We start from the raw sequence: 18,576 nt of genomic DNA on the forward strand, positions 1-18,576 counted from the left end.
GATTCCACATAGAAGTGATATCATATGGTATTTGTCTTTGTCTGACTTACTTCACTTAGTATAATAATGTCTAGGTCCATCCACATTGATGCAAATGGCATTATTTCATTCATTTTTATGGCTGAGTAGTATTCCATTGTATATATGTACTACATCTTCTGTATTTTTAATGGTTGTCTATATGTATCCTTACTTTGTAAGTTCCTTGACTGGAAGACCTAGTTCATGCCCATCTGTACAATGCTTTACAATGCTTAATACTGAGTTTTGGCCGATAGGAAGAATCCATAAATGTGCATTCAGTTAAATAAACTATATAGGAGATAAAGAAAATCTTAACCATGTCCCCTTTTAAGCAGTACTAATATTTGATTTGCTCCCCTTCCCCACCACACATAGGGCTCTGAGGCAAACAAATGAAACTAATGAAAAGTGAAAAATAGTGTAGTCACAATCATGTGCAATATGGTACTTAAATTATGGCCAGTCAGGATGCACTGGGTAAGCTGCTAAGAGAAAGCATTGTTACCTCCATATTTCTCTGACAGCTTGTTAGTGGTGCACCGGTGTTCCACTTTTGTTTTCTTAAAAAAAAGGTAGCGTTTCTTTGTTTCAACCCGGATGCAGTTTTGGACTTCTGCCTTCGTTAGACCTAGGAAATGGAATACAAGCAAAAAACCCTGAGAATGTACCATGGAGAATTCAGGGAAGAGGAACATGAGGCTCTGGGCACTTGGGGAGCTACAGGTACTCCATATCAGCACACAACTCCTCCACTCCCCGTGAGCTCAAATGATTAATGGCTTTTACTACAGAGGCAGTCCTTCACAGGCCCTGGGACGTGCTGAAGAGAAGAGGTATATATGAGTCCCTGCTGTCTCCCCCATGGGGATCATGTTGGCGTCTCCATGTTGCCTACACACAACAAATCTCTAAGCTTTCCTGTCCTGCTGGCCACTGCCCTTGTATAGCCTCACAAGTCAAGAGATAAACACATGCTCTGTTTGGTGCCCCGCTGACAGGCCTTCTTTTGGGGCCACAGCTGATTCTGTGAGAACTGAGTCCATATCCCTTCTTCCCCTCTTCACCACCTAAAATGTAGATCTCATTGGTCACCTCTCATTCCCGGAACACTCATTCTCATACTTGGCTATGCTTCCTCTCCCTGACTTAGCTGCTCACTCCACCTCTACCTCCAAAACGCTTTCATTTTACTATCAGAAATTCTGACTTCCTGACTCATGAACTCTTCTTTTATGTCCTCAATGACTGTTCACTCTTTCTCCTCATCTTAATTCAAGCCTATACTTGATATATTTCCACTGTTGTTTCCAAGGGAGGTTGATGCTGCCTCATTCCCAGCCTCTTTAGGAGTTGGAGCTGGGCTTGATATCTTCCTACTTTCCCAGTGCTGCTTTCATAGGATGACACTCCACAGTTTTATAACTCTTCTAAAAGTCTTGTTGCTCTGAAGCTCAGGACATCCAATTCTAATTCCTTTGGTCTTCATTGTTCTTATCTTTTAACAAACTTCGAAGCATCATTTGTTAAAGATTTTGGTATCTGAATCAGTCTTTTCCACCCCAATGCTAGCCATTATTCTTAATGACTTCAAAACCGATGGGGATGTCAGGGATTGAGTGGGACAGAGCACAGAGAAACAGGCCTGGCTGTTTGGAGGCTAAGTTGTACTGCTTATCTGGGGTAATTTGAGGAGAATAAATGTTTCCTTTTTTTTTTTTAATAGCTTCCCAAGTCACCTGACCTGGTACCCAAAACACCTAAACTAGAATCCAGTTTTTTTGATGTTTAGTTAAAAATTGCCTTGAAAAATACAAGCTCATGAGAGATAGAGCTGTTACGTGAGCTCTTAAGCAACTTAAAGCAAAGTAGTTTATCAGATACTGATTCTTAGGGTTGCAGGTTACAAGAGGCAGGGAAGAATGTTTTCAGAGCTGGATGTGTCATGTGAGTACGATGCTGAAATTTAAACCTGAGGGCGCAGATCAACGAGGAATGAGGCTGAGTAGATGGGGATGGGGCTTCCTACTTCACCGTTCTTTCAATAGTTTGACCCATTCAAAGAGATGTATTACAGGTTGGAGTAAAGAATTCTTGGTTTGATGGCTGTTTTGGTCAGACTGAATAAACACAACTCATTTTTCTTCTGGTAGTATTGTTCTTATAAGTGGGTCAGGCAAATGTTTAGGCCACGTGAGGAAGTTAATACGTCTGTGGTGCACAACTCTTATCCTTGCATTAGGTTTCTATGATTTATAAGTGAAAATTAAATTGTATGTGACCAATTCACTAATTATAACATAATTAACTGTAAAGTTAATTGCATTTGCTGAGGGTTATAGGAGAATGCTTAAAGATTTGAATGATGAATCTCTCTTATGAGTCGCGGTGTTGGTCATGCAGTGATCAAAATATCAAGGCTTTATCAGTGAATTTCTGTGCCGGCCTTTTCTTCTTCACAAGATGTCCTATAGCTTGTGCCTGACCCATATCCACACTGACACAGGAGTTTCTTGATGCTGAAGCACTTGCCCTCTCAAGCCTGAGTGTCCCTCTGATGTGACACAGAGATGAGTATTTCAGCAATGTCCTCAGCTACTCTGACTGGGCAAAGGTCAACAGTGTCAATCAAAAATGTCATACTGATAGGGGCTCCCCTGGTGGCGCAGTGGTTGAGTCCACCCGCTGATGCAGGGGACACGGGTTCGTGCCCTGGTTCGGGAAGATCCCACATGCCACAGAGTGGCTGGGCCCGTGAGCCATGGCCGCTTAGCCTGTGCGTCCGGAGCCTGTGCTCTGCAGCGGGAGAGGCCACAATGGTGAGAGGCCCGTGTACCAAAAAAAAAAAAAAAAGTCATACTGATAAATAGTGGGGTGTATAGTTTTTCTCCTCTAATTCAGAGCAGAAAATGACTTCCCAAAGGACTTTAAAATTACCATCTTGTATAACATGATATTTTAATTGTTTAATGTTGTCTCTGCATTCCTGAAATTCTTTTTACGTTGCACGCTGAAGCAATGCCAACTTTTATTCAAGGTTTTAAATTGACTATGGGACACTGTGCAGTAGAGGAATAAATCAAGGGATGCAAATAAAAAACAAGTTAATTTTGTTTTATTCTTCTTGCACTAGAGAAAGTACTATGAAGTATTCAAGTCATTTAAAAAAATAATGACAAGGGATATAATTCTTATTGAATAAAGCAAATAATTCTTATTGAATAGAGCAAGTAAAAACTAAGCCTAAACTCTAACTCTACATTATTGAGAAGTAAGGGGAGAAGGACTAAAAGAGGGAAAAGGGAGGAGGCCAGAATATGTATACATCTGAAGAGTGGGCAAAAACAGGTAAGCATACCCACCGGAGAATTCCATTTTATTGAGATTTGTTTCTGTCTGAGTGAGCTTCATCTTAACCACAATTAAAATTGAGCTCCAATATTATTATTGTGACTCAGAGAAGTATATATATACATGGAAATGCACATATTTAATGACTATAAGAATATATATTACATATAAAAATATTGAATATAAGGATATATATCTTAATATATTAAATATATATACACATACTATAAATACTATGGATATATAGTGTGTGTGAGTGTACATAGGTGTGTATGGTTATATATTTCCAGTTTTATATCATATCTCAAACTCCCTTTCTTTCTCTTATTATGTGTGGCTCTGTGTCTGAAGTCTCTATTTTTATTTAAAGAGAAAAATATGGAAGGTGAGAATATTTCAGGAAGTATAGCTCATCACTCTTCATTTTTGTTATGGGGCTTCAACTATTAAAATGCTGGATGGTTGATTAAAGATTCACATAGTTCTTTAACTGACCTGAACTCTAAGCCTTTAGAGGCTTTGCTGTGAATGCATGATGAGTATAGCTTATCAAGTGAGAAATTATTCTTGGCTACAGCAGCAGTGACCAGAATAATTTTATCCCAAGGGTGAGATGAAACCAAGTCAAGGGCCAGAGACTTCCCCAAATGATTTTTGCTCATCATAAATGTTGATGAAATTCATCAAGCAAACATTGCTCCAGTGGAAAGGATAACTGTAAGGAAACATAAGAGGCAGGCAGTGTGGAAAGCCCATCACAGCATAAGTCTTTTGGATTTCAGTAACTCTGTCAGGCAAAAAATTTTGAAGACCTTCTTACTGAAAATCTTTCTCAAAGACATTTATCCCATCTCCTTTCTTAAAAAGCAGATCATGATGGACATCTGATCAATTAAGGTTTAGAAGGACTCAGGGAAACCCCATTAAACATTACCATTTGCCATAATGAGATATAAGAACAGAAGGATTGAAACTCTATTGACCTCAGAGTTGGCTTGGTGTCTTTTAAAATAAATTCTTAATTTCTTTTGTATAAAAGTTAAATGATCAGGGCTTCCCTGGTGGCACAGTGGTTGAGAGTCCACCTGCCGATGCAGGGGACACGGGTTCGTGCCCCGGTCCGGGAAGATCCCACGTGCCGCGGAGCGGCTGGGCCCGTGAGCCATGGCCGCTGAGCCTGCGCGTCTGGAGCCTGTGCTCCGCAACGGGAGAGGCCACAACAGTGAGAGGCCCGTGTACTGCAAAAAAAAAAAAAAACTTAAATGATCAAGAATTCTGATTTATTTAGGGGAATCTGTCAGTTGGGTTCTGGTTATTATACAATTTCCTAACCATGTTCTCAAGATAGAAGCATCACAAGGATGCTGTGTCATTTCACACAGGAGCCTGAAAAATTTCACACAGGAGCCTGAAAAATTTATACAGAGGTACTTAAGTAGTAGTAATTAATATTGGCAATCTAGGATAATAAGAAACCAAGATTTATTAAAAAATTTTTTTTTTTTGTGGTACGCGGGCCTCTCATTGTTGTGGCCTCTCCCGTTGCGGAGCACAGGCTCTGGACGCACAGGCTGAGCGGCCATGGCTCACGGGTCCAGCTGCTCCGTGGCGTGTGGGATCTTCCCGGACTGGGGCACGAACCCGTGTCCCCTGCATCGGCAGGCGGACTCTCAACCACTGCACCACCAGGGAAGCCCCAAGATTTATTTTTTAAACCAAGGTTTATATTGTAATTTTATATGTAAGCAGAAAAATATCACTGATTATATCCCAAGATATAAAATTGCAATCTTTCTTCAAATGAAAGTGCTTCCCATCTGGTTTCAAGTTTTGTCACCAGTAGGTGCATATCTGGCCCATATTAACTTAGTCCCTTGTCAAGTCCTTAATTGCTTTTCATCCTTTGCCCTTGACTTTCAGTTAAAATCATTAAAAGAAAAAGAATTAGTCCAGTGGCTAGGACTTTGCGCTTTCACTATCTAGGGCCTGGGTTCAATCCCTAGTCAGGGAACTAAGATTCCAAAAGCTGCTCGGCCAAAAAAAAGAAAAAGAAAAGAAAGAAAGCAAGAAAAAAGACTGCCAGTGGATTTGCTGTAATTACAGTTTTATAAAATTATTATCTCCTATAAAATTGCTGTAAGTAAATTATCTTTTAGAGTTTAGTTCCAAGACAAATTTTGTTTTCCTTGAGGTGATGGCATGTGTCTCTCTTTAGTTTACCACTACTAAGCAGCTTATGATGTTCTTAATGTCAGGAAATTCTGGGTCAAATCTGATGCCCAAAGAGGTGAAGCCTATTTATTTTTCCTTCTTCTTTTTGTCTGAATTTTCTATTTCTATTTTATTTCCTTGAGTGTACTTTTTGGGTTTTCTTCATATCATTTTGGAAATAAAGCAGGGTCGAAATAAAGTCAATAAAGAAGAACTAAAAGGATAGAGAAAGAGAAAAATGTATTGCACACTATCTTATCAGTTAAAAATGAAGGTTGAAGAAAGCGAACCTGAGTTCTTTAGTTCTTCCTTGCTAAACTGATAGAGGAGATCATACACGCCTCCCAGGGAGCCAGAGGTGAAATAGTGAGTCCCGAAGTCATCAAATATCCGGCTGTATAAAGCAGAGTTGTATTCTAGAGGCAGGTGGTTAAGTGCTTTCAAAAAGACATCAGAAAGCTGCAGATCTTTAGTTTTCATTGTGAAATTTAAGACTTTTATCACTTTATGGATCCTAATAAAACTGGAATCCTAAATGGAAGAGGAGAAAGGATTTTAAAAAAAGATTATTAAAGGTAATGAAAGCTGGAGGGATCAAGCATTAAATGTTTACCATCAGCTTCATTCTAACCACAGCATTACAATAATTGTTAACTCTCCATTGCATGTTCCCACAGACAAAATGATAATTTTCATTTTATTTTTTTCCAGTACCTCTTCCTCAGATGTTCAAAATGGTAAACAGATTAAGCTGACCTCAATCGTGTAAACTGTGTGACTGAGGCATGTGCTCTCTACCAAAAAGAGATCAAGTATCAAAAAATAAATCTTTCTTTCTTGATGGTCAATTGTGGGTGCACCCCTACCACGTTATTATTTAGAAAGCCTAGCTAATGCAAATAATTGAACAAAGATTGTGTAAATTTTCGACTGGAAGTTACCCAATGAGATTCAAGTCATAACTTTGTCATAGACTCAGGAAAAGCATGTCAATTCTCTGGGCCTCAGTTGTCTGGGAAATGTCACCTGCTGCACAGCCTTCATTTGTGACATTTCACACCCCTTTCAACTCCAAAATGTTGTGACTTAAAATTACATAAGGAGTAAAATTAAACAAAATTATTTGTATTCTCTCTCTATCCGTAAACAGAAATATTTGTTTGCAGGTTCTTTTTTCTTTAATTGTCTTTTGTTATGTCAGATTAATTTAGGATTAGGTGATTGGTATTATGCCCCAAATTTCATTTCATTATACTGTCCTTCTCCATAGCCACTGTTTTATGTGTGTATCCATGTATACTGTTCTTTTAAAAAAAATTTATATACTGTAACTGATTTCTCAATTTTAGCAAATTATAAAGTTTAATAAAAAGAGAGAGGGGCATATTTTAGCCAAAGGTCTTTATTAGTTAAATTGTTAACTTTATTAATTAAATTATTATAGCTGTAAACTATTAAACAGCTATCTTTCTGTGTGCTATAATTGTGGAACAAAATGACTATTAACACAAAAGAAGAAAAACCTCACAAGGCTTGAGGAAGAGTCAATATTCATCTACCTCTCTCTCTCTTCCTCCCTCCTTCTGTCCCTTTCCTTACTCTTTCCTATCTGCTTACCTTCAATACATTTATCTCTCAGCTGTCTCATATGCAGTGGACATAGATGTGAACAAGGAAGAAAAAATTCAGGTCTTTATGGAGCTTACATTTTAAGAGTCCATTAATTCTAAGTTTAATACTTGAATTTTGTCATGGAGGTGTGGCTTTGGAAAAGTAGAGGGACATTGTGCTTTTAGAAAGAAGCACACTTAACTTCCTGAATAACTGAAACATGCCTGTTTGGATATGCGCATTGAAATGGGTTGTTAAAAATTACCAGGTTGCTTTAAAAAATGAAATTGTGGAAAATACAAGTGAAATTTTGGTAACTCAACTTAGCACAAGCACCTCCTTGGTGCCCCACTTGTCAGTGCCTGGTGGCTAGAACTGGCTATTCTGGACTAAAAAATTATGTGACAGTATGTTATTAACCATGTGTGGTCTATTTCAACATTCTGTGAGAGCTTGCTTTATTTTAACCATCTTTTTGTTGGTTCAATTTTGTAAAAAAATTCAAAAAAGCACTGAATCTTGCTGAGATAACTGGTATTTTGACTTGAAACAGACTATCTGCCCAACAAATGTTTAGTCAGATCTTTTAGTGACAAGATAAAGAAAGCATTAAACTCCACTTAAGGGCTTGGATTGATTTTCAAGTTTGTGGGATGTTATTTTATCTATTTGAAGATTAAGAGAGTTTGCAGTAGCATTTTCTACTTAACCTGAGATATCCTTATTCCGCTCAGATCTAATCAAAGATGTTGGGTTGAACCACACAAAGTTGACTATCTTGTAAGTCAAAAATGGTTGAATATCAGCAGTTTCATATGTTCGACCCTGATACTGTGAATAGCCTGAAATGTTTCCACTTTGGCTCAGACTATTAGAGATAAAATAACAGCTGTTTACCTACGGATAAGGGTTTTACAAGTGTTCTCTAGCATGTTTGAAACATTTATAAACAAATTCTGTGAAGCAAACCTTAATTTTGAGACTGGTATATATTTATAAATAATAGATTTGCTTCAGAGCAAGCTGGGGGGCTTATTGAAAAAAACCCAGACTCACATGCCCAATCCCAGACATGCTGAATCAATAAATTAAAAGAAGGGTCTGGGGAGGTGTCTTTTTACCTCCTGGTAATTCTGACACTAACTTGTCTTAAGAATATAATTTGGTAAGTGTGAGGGGAACAATATGACCCAGAGTCCATTCAAAAGTGAACTAACAATCTGTGTTATAAAAGGAATTTATTTTATTCTTTTTCAACATGCTCATATCACCAGAGCTATACTCTTTCCAGAGTTTGGTGAAATGATGAATAAAGGAAAGAATGAATAAGCGAGTAGCTTGAGATATAATGTGGTAGATGTGATAGTGGGCAAAAATTAGACAATTGATTTTAATTCCCAACTCTGGCATTTACTCATAGTAAGATCATGGGAGTGACTTGACTTCTTGGACTTTAGTGTAGTGCCTGACACATGGTAGGTATTTGATGAATTCTGTTGAATTAAAAATAAATATATGGACTTCAATTTACTCATCTGCAAAATGGTGTTAAAAACATCTACTACTGAGGGGGAGGAGTCAAGATGGCAGAATAGGAGGATGCTGAATTCATCTCTCCTCACAAGTACATCAAGAGGGAGGGGATATATGTATACATGTAGTTGATTCACTTTATTGTACAGCAGGAACTAACACAACATTGTAAAGCAACTATATCCCAATTAAAAAAAAAAAAGAATACATCTACAAATGGAAGAATTCTCACAGAGCACCTGCTGAACATTAGCGGAAGACTTCGGACACCTAAAAGGACAAGAAAAATCCCCTCACGACTGGGTAAGACAAAAGAAAAGAGGAATCAAAAAAGGGACCAGTACCCCTGGTAGGAAGCCAAAGGTGAGGAGAGGTTCCTGCACTCAGTAAAACCCCCTTATGGTGGGGAAATCAGCTGGGACAGAAAGGGACCTTCAGAGGATCAAAGGGGAATGCAGCAGACTGTCTGTGGAAGGCAGGACAAAGTAAGAGCTGTGCGCATGGTCTACAACACAGCTCTGCACATCCCAGCCTGAGTCATTGTCTCCTGGTGCAGAGGGGGGCTGGGTGCTGGAAAGTGGGGTTTGGAGCATGGACCCAGGGAGGGGACAGCTGTTGGCTGTGAAAGGGACAGGAGTAAGGAGATCCACAACCGGAAAAATTTGCAGAAGCCTGGGACACCATGGAAGCAAGACGTCATTGTTAAGTGGCACACAAGGGGTGGGGCCACCATTGCAACCTCCTTCCCCACCTAACTGTTTTGGCCTCCATGGGCACTGGGAGGAGCACCCATCTGAGCAGGCTCACCTGCCCCTCAATCCAAGGCCTCCTCTCCCTGCATAGGCTCCAGGTTCCTGAGCATTGCCCATGCCAAAGCCTCCTCGGGAATCAGCCCTGGGTGCCCCTGCCTGAGATGGGAATCTGCCAGTGCTGGCAGGGGCTGAGTGCTAAAGTGTGGGGTTAAGAGAGCATATCTGGGGAAAGGACCACTGTTGGCTGCACGGATACAACAGGGGACAGGAGTGAGGGGCTCTGAGGCCAGGAACGCCCCTAGAGGAAGTGTGGTCTGCCTAGGAAACAAAGTGCCATCTTTGAGTGGTGTTCAAGGGGCAGGGCCGCCACTGCCCCCACATGCCAGCCCCTGCCTCTGCAGCACCAGGAAGGACTCCCACCAGAGTGAGTGCATCCCAGTCTGTTGCAACTGCCTGTTGGTCTCTGCTGGCACAGACGCTTCACACACACCCCAGTTGTGGCTGCCAAACCCCTCCCTGGCCTGATAGAGTAAGTGTGCTCCAATCAAGTGTGGCTTTTGCTCCCTCTTGCCTTGGCAGGGAACAGATGCTGGAGGGGGGCACACATGCAGAGGTGGGGCCAAAGCCAAAGCTGAGCCTCAGTGGTGGTGTGACTAAGGAGGAGGAAATCACTCCACGCAGCTGTACAAGCCGTGGATTAAACCCCCATTATCAGCTTGGTAAATCCCGCATCTGTGGAATACCTGAATAGACAATGAGTGTTCCCACAACAGAGACCTGTCTAGCTTTAAAAGCAGTGGACTTTGGGAGCAAGTACACATGGAAGCCGGGCCAGGCTGGAGTCTGAGCTGACCCTACAGAGCCCACAGAGGGTCGAGACCTACATAGAGGTATTGGAGGGCCTCCTGGAGGAGGTGGATTTGGGCTGTGGCTCACTGTGGGAGCAAGGACACTGACAGCAGAGTCCCCAGGAAAATATTCTTATCACTATTATTCTTTTTTGTTTGTTTCATTTTGTTCAGTTTTTGTTGTTTTTATTATGTTTTATTTTTTAATATTTAAAAAAAATTTCTATTTTTACTTTTTTGTTGTTTTGTGTTTATTTTTCTGTTTTTGTTCTTTTTTAGTCATTTTGTGTGTTTGTTTTATAGTTTCTTTGCCTTTTATTTAGTTTGCTTTCTTTTTTTGTTTAGCTTTTTATTTTTTGTTTTTGTTAAATTAGTCTTTGATGGTTTTCATTTTTGAGCTCTTTTGTTTGTTCTCCTGTTTTTTTGGTTTCTTTGTCTTTTTTTATTTGTTTGTTTTTATCGTTTGTTTTGGGTTTTGTCTGTTTTCTTTTTTCCTTTTTTTGTGTTGTTTGTTTTTGTCATTTGTATTGGGTTTTGTTTATCTGTTTGTTTTCCTTTTTTTTCCTTTTTTCTCTGGACACACTGTGCAGCTTGTGGGCTCTTTGTTTCCTGCCAGGGATCAGGCCTAGGCATCCAGGGTGGGAGTGCCAAGTCCAGGATGCTGGACCACCAGAGAATTCCTAGTACCAGGAAATATTAATCGGTGTGTGCTCTCCTGGAGATAACCATCTTGACACCAAGACCCAGCCTTGCCAAACTGCATGCAGGCTCCAGTGCTGGACACCTCACACCAAACAACCAGCAAGACAGGAACACAACCCCACCTATCAGTGGACAGGCTGCCAAAAGTTGTACTAAGCTCACAGAAACACCAAAACACACCAACTGATGTGGTCCAGTCTATCAGAAGGAAAAGACTAAGCTCCACTCACCAAAGCACAGGCACCAGTCCCTCCCACCAGGAAGCCTACACAAGCACCTGGACCAACTTCATCCACCAGGGAGCAGACAACAGAAGCAAGAGGAACTACAACACTGTAGCCTGCTGAAAGGAGACCACAAACACAGTACGTTAGACAAAACAAAATGACATTGAAATATGTTGCAGACAAAGGAGCAAGGTAAAAACTCACAAGACCAAATAAATGAAGAGGAAATAGACAATCTGTCTAAAAAAGAATTCAGAGTAATGATAGTAAATATGATCCAAGATCTCAGAAATAGAATGGAAGCATGGATTGAGAAGATATAAGAAATGTTTAACAAGGACCTAGAAGAACTAAAGAACAATCAGTGATGAAGAACACAATAACAGAAATGAAAAATACATTAGAGTAATCAGTAGCAGAATAACTGAGGCAGAAGATGGGTAAGTGAGCTGGAAGACAGAATGGTGAAATTCACTGCTGCAGAGCAGAATAAAGAAAAAAGAATGAAAAGAAATGAGGAGAGTCTCAGAGATCTCTGGGACAACATTAAATGCACCAACTTTTGAATTATAGGGGTTCCAGAAGAAGAGAAAGATAAGGGTCTGAGAAAATATTTGAAGACATTATAGTTGAAAACTTCCATAACATGGGAGAGGAAATAGTCACCCAAGTCCAGGAAGTGAAGAAAGCCCCATACAGGATAAACCCAAGAAGAAAAACGCCTAGACACATATTAATGAAATTAACAAAAATTAAATACAAAGAAAAAATATTAAGAGCAGCAAGGGAAAAGCAACAAATAACATACAAGAGAATCTCCAGAAGGTTATCAGCAGATTTTTCAGCAGAAACTCTGCAAGCCAGAAGTGAATGGCAGGATATATTTAAAGTGATGAAAAGGAAAAACTTACAATCAAGATTACTTTACCTAGCAAGGATCTCATTCAGATTTGACAGAGAAATCAAAAGCTTTACAGACAAGCAAAAGCTATGAGAATTCAGCACCACCAAACCAGCTTTACAATAAATGTTAAAGGAACTTCTCTAAGTGGAAAACACAAGAGAAGAAAAAGACCCACAAAAACAAATCCAAAACAATTAAGAAAACAGTAATAGGAACAAACATATTGATAATTACCTTAAATGTAAATGGATTAAGTGCTCCAACCAAAAGACATAGACTGGCTGAATGGATATAAAAACAAGACCCATATATATGCTGTCTACAGGAGACCCACTTCAGACCTAGAGACACATACAGACTGAAAGTGAGGGGATGGAAAAAGATATTCCATGCAAATGGAAATCAAAAGAAAGCTGGAGTAGCCATACTCATATTAGATAAAATGGACATTAAAATAAAGAATGTTACAAGAGACAAGGAAGGACACTACATAATGATCAAGGGATCAATACAAGAAGAAGGTATAACAATTGTAAATATTTATGCACCTAAGTTAGGAGCACCTCAATACATAAGGCAAATGTTAACAGCCATAAAAGGGGAAGTTGACAGTAACACCATTATAGTAGGGGACTTTAACACCCCACTTTCAACAATGGACAGATCATCCAGACAGAAAATTAATAAGGAAACACAAGCTTTAAATGACACATTAGCCCAGATGGACTTAATTTAAATTTATAGGACATTCCATCCAAAAACAAAAGTATACACTTTCTTCTTAAGTGAACATGGAACATTCTCCAGGATACATCATATCGTTGGTCACAAATGAAGCCTCAATAAATTTAAAAAATTGAAATCATAGCAAGCATCTTTTCCAACCACAACACTATGAAATTAAAATAAATTACAGAAAAGAACTGTAAAAAACACAAACACATGGAGGCTAAACAATACGTTACTAATTAACCAAAAGATCACTGAAGAAATCAAAGAGCAAATCAAAAAATACCTAGAGACAAATGACAATGAAAACACGATGATCCAAAACCTATGGGATGCAGCAAGAGAAGTTCTAAGAGGGAAGTTTATAGCAATACAACCCTACCTCAAGAAACAAGAAATATCTCAAATAAACAACCTAACCTTACACCTAAAGCAACTAAGGAAAGAAGAAGAAGAAGAACAACAACAACAAAAACCCCTAAAGTTAGTATAAGGAAAGAAATCATAAAGATCAGAGCAGAAATAAATGAAATAGAAATGAAGAAAACAATAGCAAAGATCAATAAAACTAAAAGCTGCTTTGTTGAGAAGACAAACAAAATTGAGTCTTTAGCCAGACACATCAAGAAAAGAAGGGAGAGGACTCAAATCCATAAAATTAGGAATGAAAAAGGAGAAGTTACAACTGACACTGCAGAAATACAAAGGATCATAAGAAACTACTACAAGCAACTATATGCCAATAAAATGGACGACCTGGAAAAATTGGACAAATTCTTAGAAAAGTACAGCATTCCAAGACTGAACCAGGAAGAAATAGAAAAGATGAATAGACCAATCACAAGTAATGAAATTGAAACTGTGGTTAAATCTTCCAACAAATAAAAGTCCAGGACCAGATGTCTTCACAGGCAAATTCTATGAAACTTTAGAGAAGAGCTAACACCTATGCTTCTCAAACTCTTCCAAAAAATCACAGAGGGAGGAACACTCCTAAGCTCATTCTATAAGGCTGCCATCACCCTGATACCAAAACCAGACAAAGATATCACAAAAAAGAAAATTACAGGCCAATATCACTGGTGAACATAGACTCAAAAATCCTCAACAAAATACTAGCAAACAGAATCCAACAACACATTAAAAGGATCATGCACCATGATCAAGTGGGGTTTATCCCAGGGATGCAAGGATTCTTCAATATACGCAAATCAATCAGTGTGATATACCATATTAACAAATTGAAGAAGAAAAACCATATGATCGTCACAATAAATGCAGAAAAAGCTTTTGACAAAATTCAACTCTTATTTATGATAAAAACTCTCCAGAAAGTGAGCATAGAGGGAAACTACCTCAACATAATAAAGGCCATATACAACAAACCCACAGCAAACATCATTCTCAATGGTGAAAAACTGAAACCATTTCCAGTAAGATCAGAAACAAACAAAGGTTGTCCACTCTTACCACTATTATTCAACATAGTTTTGGAAGTTTTAGCCACAGCAATCAGAGAAGAAAAAGAAATAAAAGGAATCCAAATTGGAAAAGAAGAAGTAAAACTGTCACCGTTTGCAGATGACATGATACTATACATAGAGAATGCTAAAGATGCCACCAGAAAACTACTAGAGCTAATCAATGAATTTAGTAAAGTTGCAGGATACAAAATTAATGCACAGTAATCCCTTGCATTCCTATACACTAACAATGAAAGATCAGAAAAAGAAATTAAGGAAACACTCCCATTTACCATTGCAACAAAAAGAGTAAAATACCTAGAAATAAACCTACCTAAGGAGGCAAAAGACCTGTATGCAGAAAACTATAAGACACTGATGAAAGAAATTAAAGATGACACAGACAGATGGAGAGATATACCATGTTCTTGGATTGGAAGAATCAATACTGTGAAAATGACTATACTACCCAAAGCAATCTACAGATTCAGTGCAATCCCTATCAAATTACCAATGGCATTTCTCACAGAAGTAGAACAAAAAATTTTACTATTTGTTTGGAAACACAAAAAACCCTGAATAGCCAAAGCAATCTTGAGAAAGAAAAATGGAGCTGGAGGAATAAGACTCCCTCGTTTCAGACTATACTAAAAAGCTACTGTAATCAAGACAGTATGGCACTGGCACAAAAACAGAAATATATATCCGTGGAACCCACTGCCTATGGTCACCCAATCTATGAAAAATGAGGCAAGACTATACAATGGAGAAAAGACAGTCCTTCAATAAGAGGTGCTGGGAAAACTGGACAGCTACATGTAAAAGAATGCAACACCATACACAAAAATAAACCCAAAATGGATTAAAGACCTAAATGTAAGGCCAGACACTGTAAAACTCTTAGAGGAAAAATAGAGCACTTTTTGACATAAATCACAGCAAGATCTTTTGTGACCCACCTCCTAGAGTAATGAAAATAAAAAACAAACATAAACTAATGAGACCTAATGAAAGTTAAAATCTTTTGCACAGCAAAGGAAACCATAAGCAAGATGAAAAGACACCCCTCAGAATGGGAGACAATATTTGCAAATGAAGCAACTGACAAGGGATTAATCTCCAATGTATAGAAAAAGCTCATGTACCTCAATATCAAAAAAAACAAACAATCCAATCAAAAAATGGGCAGAAGACCTAAATAGACATTTCTCCAAAGAAGACATACAGATGGCCAAGAGATACATGATAAGTTGCTCAGTATCACTAATCATTAGAGAAATGAAAATCAAAACTACAATGAGGTATCACCTCATGCCAGTCAGGATGGCCATCATCAAAAATACCTACAAACAGCAAATGTTGGAGAGGGTGTGGAGAAAAGGGAGCCCTCTTACACTGTTGGTGGGAATGTAAATTGATATAGCCACTGTGGAGAACAGTATGGTTCCTTAAACAACTAAACATAGAACTACCATATGATACAGCAATCCCACTACTGGGCATATACCCAGAGAAAACCATAATTTAAAAAGACACATGCACCCCAATGTTCATTGCAGCACTATTTACAATAGCCAGGTCATGGAAGCAACCTAAATGTCCATCAACAGAGCAATGGATAAAGAAGATATGGTACGTATATACAATGGAATATTACTCAGCCATAAAATATTACATCCAGCCATGTGGATGGACCCAGAGACTGTCATACAGAATGAAGTAAGTCAGAAAGAGAAAACAAATATGGTATATTAATGCATATTTGTGGAATCTAGAAAAATGGTAATGATCTTATTTGCAAAACAGTAATAGAGACAGAGATGTAGAGAACAAAGGTATGGATACCAAGGGGGAAACGGGGGGTGAGATGAATTGGCAGATTGGAATTGACATAAATACACTACTATGCATAAAATAGATAACTAATGGTAACCTACTGTATAGCATAGGAAACTCTGTTTGGTGCTCTGTGTGACCTAAATGGGAAGGAAATCCAAAAAAGAGGGGATATATGTATACGTATGGCTGATTCACTTTGCTGTACAGCAGAAACTGACACAGCAGCATAAACCAACTATACTCCAGTTCAAAAAAAAAAAAAAAAATGAAAGGAAGGCAAGCAGAAATCTTGGGGGAAAGCTTGTAGACGGAACAGCTTGTGCAAAAGTCCTGGGGTAAGAGTGTGGCCAGCCTGTGTTTGAGGAACAGTGAGGAGGCATTATGAGCTGAATTGAATGAGGACAGGGGAGAATAATGGGGGATGAAGGCAGAAAAATAATGAGGGGTCTTGTAGGTCAGTGGACAGACTTAAGCTTTTAATCTTTGAGGGTTTGAGCAGTGGAATGGTATGATTTATAGCCAGTATCCAGTCAGTATCACTCTGGCTGCTCTGTTGAAAATAGACTGAAAGACAGTTAAAGAGGAAGGAAGAAGACCCCTTGGATATCTATTGGTATTATCCAGGCCATAGTGTCTTGAGCCATGGATGGTAGCTGTGGAGGTGATAGAACATGGTCTGAATTTGGATGTATTTTTAAGGCAGAGCCAGTAGGATTTGCTGATCGATTGTACATGGGGATGTGAAGAAAAGAAAGGAATCAATCATGTCCTCAAGGTCTTTACTCACAGCCACTTGCACAGTTAGAATTGCCTTTCCCAAAATGGAGAAGACTGGGAAAAGGACAAGTTACAGCAGGAAGAAAAGTCAAGAGCCCAGTTTTGGACATGCTGTCTTTGAGTTGCTTATTAAAATCCAAGTTGAAATGTTGAACAAGCAGTTGGAATAGAGTTCAACTGACAGTGCTGGAAACATAAATTTTGGCTTCATCAACATATAGATAGTATTTGAAGCTGTGAGTCTGGTTGGCATCTCTAAGGGCCTGAGACAGCTAGAGAGAAGAGGCCAGGAACTCCAAGGCCTGAGACAGCTAGAGAGAAGAGGCCAGGAACTAAGTCCTGCATTCTTCCACTTGGAGGTTGAACCTCTGCTATGGATATGGTACATTTGGATTTCAGCAAAACAGTGATCAGTCTCCCATTCAAAGAACACTGGTATCAAGTTGACTTCACCAGTGACACAACTGGACTCTACAGTACATCAAAAAATTATTATCCAGAAACATGGATGGACCTAGAAATTATCATACCAAGTGAAGTATGTCAGACAGAAGTAAGTCAGAAAAAGCCAAATATCATATGATGTTGCTTATATGTGGAATCAAAAAAAACAACAGTACAAATGAACTTATTTACAAAACAGAAACAGATTCACAGACTTCGAAAACAAACTTATGGTTGCCAAAGGGGAAAGGTAGGGGGAGGGATAAATTAGGAGTTTGTGATTAAGAGATACACACTACTATATATAAAATAGACAACCAACAAGGTCCTACCATACAGCACAAGGAACTATATTCAATATGTTGTAGCTAAAATGGAAAAGAATCCAAAAAAGAATATATACATGTGTATATGTATGTATATATACATATATATACATATATATATATGTATATATGTATATATATATAAATGAATCACTTTGCTGTACACCGGAAACTAACACAATATTGTAAATCAACTATACTTCAATTATAAAAATAAAGCAAAAAGAAAAATTCACTATTACCTTTTAGGGTTCTTTTGAAGATAAATGAAATGCTTGGAAAGATTATCTGTGTAGTGCTATAAGTTCTTATATTTACATAAATGTATGGATTAATAAATAAAAAATATGAGGGGCACTACGGTAAAAACAGGAGGAGCCATAAAATGGTTCCCTCCAGTGTTGGTGCCATTGGTTCTGGTGTTGGTACCTCTGTCCATTCTTTTCACCTCTCCCCTCAGGTTCTATGATTCAGGGCTCAGTCTCCCCATTCATCTCTTTCAAAAGAACAAACCCTACTTAGAGTGGTGGTTGTAATGAGGAACAGATACCATTTTAAAAGACACTTGTAAATGTCTAAAAATGTCTAATAGAAAATGTCTATCCCCTAAATCATTTAAGAGTTGGAATACATATCTAGGAGATTTTATAAGCAAATAATAAAAGAAACAGGAACAGATGAGGAAAAATTAATGGATGAAGATGCATTTTTATATATTGAAAGAGTTCCATTAGTTTCTGGCAAGATTAGTGGAAAAAGTCCAATACTTAAGAGTACAAAAAAATTGTAAATTTCCAGAGAGAAAACAAAAGAAAGATCAACTTACATGTAATTTTTC

The 18,576-nt window shown here is 38.4% G+C and overlaps 1 protein-coding gene across 1 annotated transcript in view; it reads right to left on the reverse strand.

The window, feature by feature from the left end:
• Positions 1-18,576, reverse strand: part of C6 (complement C6) — an 85,895-nt gene that overhangs the window by 48,320 nt on the left and 18,999 nt on the right. Inside the window, exons 7-8 of the mRNA XM_065874006.1 lie at positions 5,874-6,114; positions 530-652 (exon numbers count right to left, since the gene is read on the reverse strand). Coding sequence (XP_065730078.1) covers positions 530-652; positions 5,874-6,114 — 364 coding nt within the window. The remainder of the gene's footprint in view (positions 1-529; positions 653-5,873; positions 6,115-18,576) is intronic.

Source organism: Phocoena phocoena, chromosome 3, assembly GCF_963924675.1.
Source record: "Phocoena phocoena chromosome 3, mPhoPho1.1, whole genome shotgun sequence".
NCBI lineage: Eukaryota > Metazoa > Chordata > Mammalia > Artiodactyla > Phocoenidae > Phocoena > Phocoena phocoena.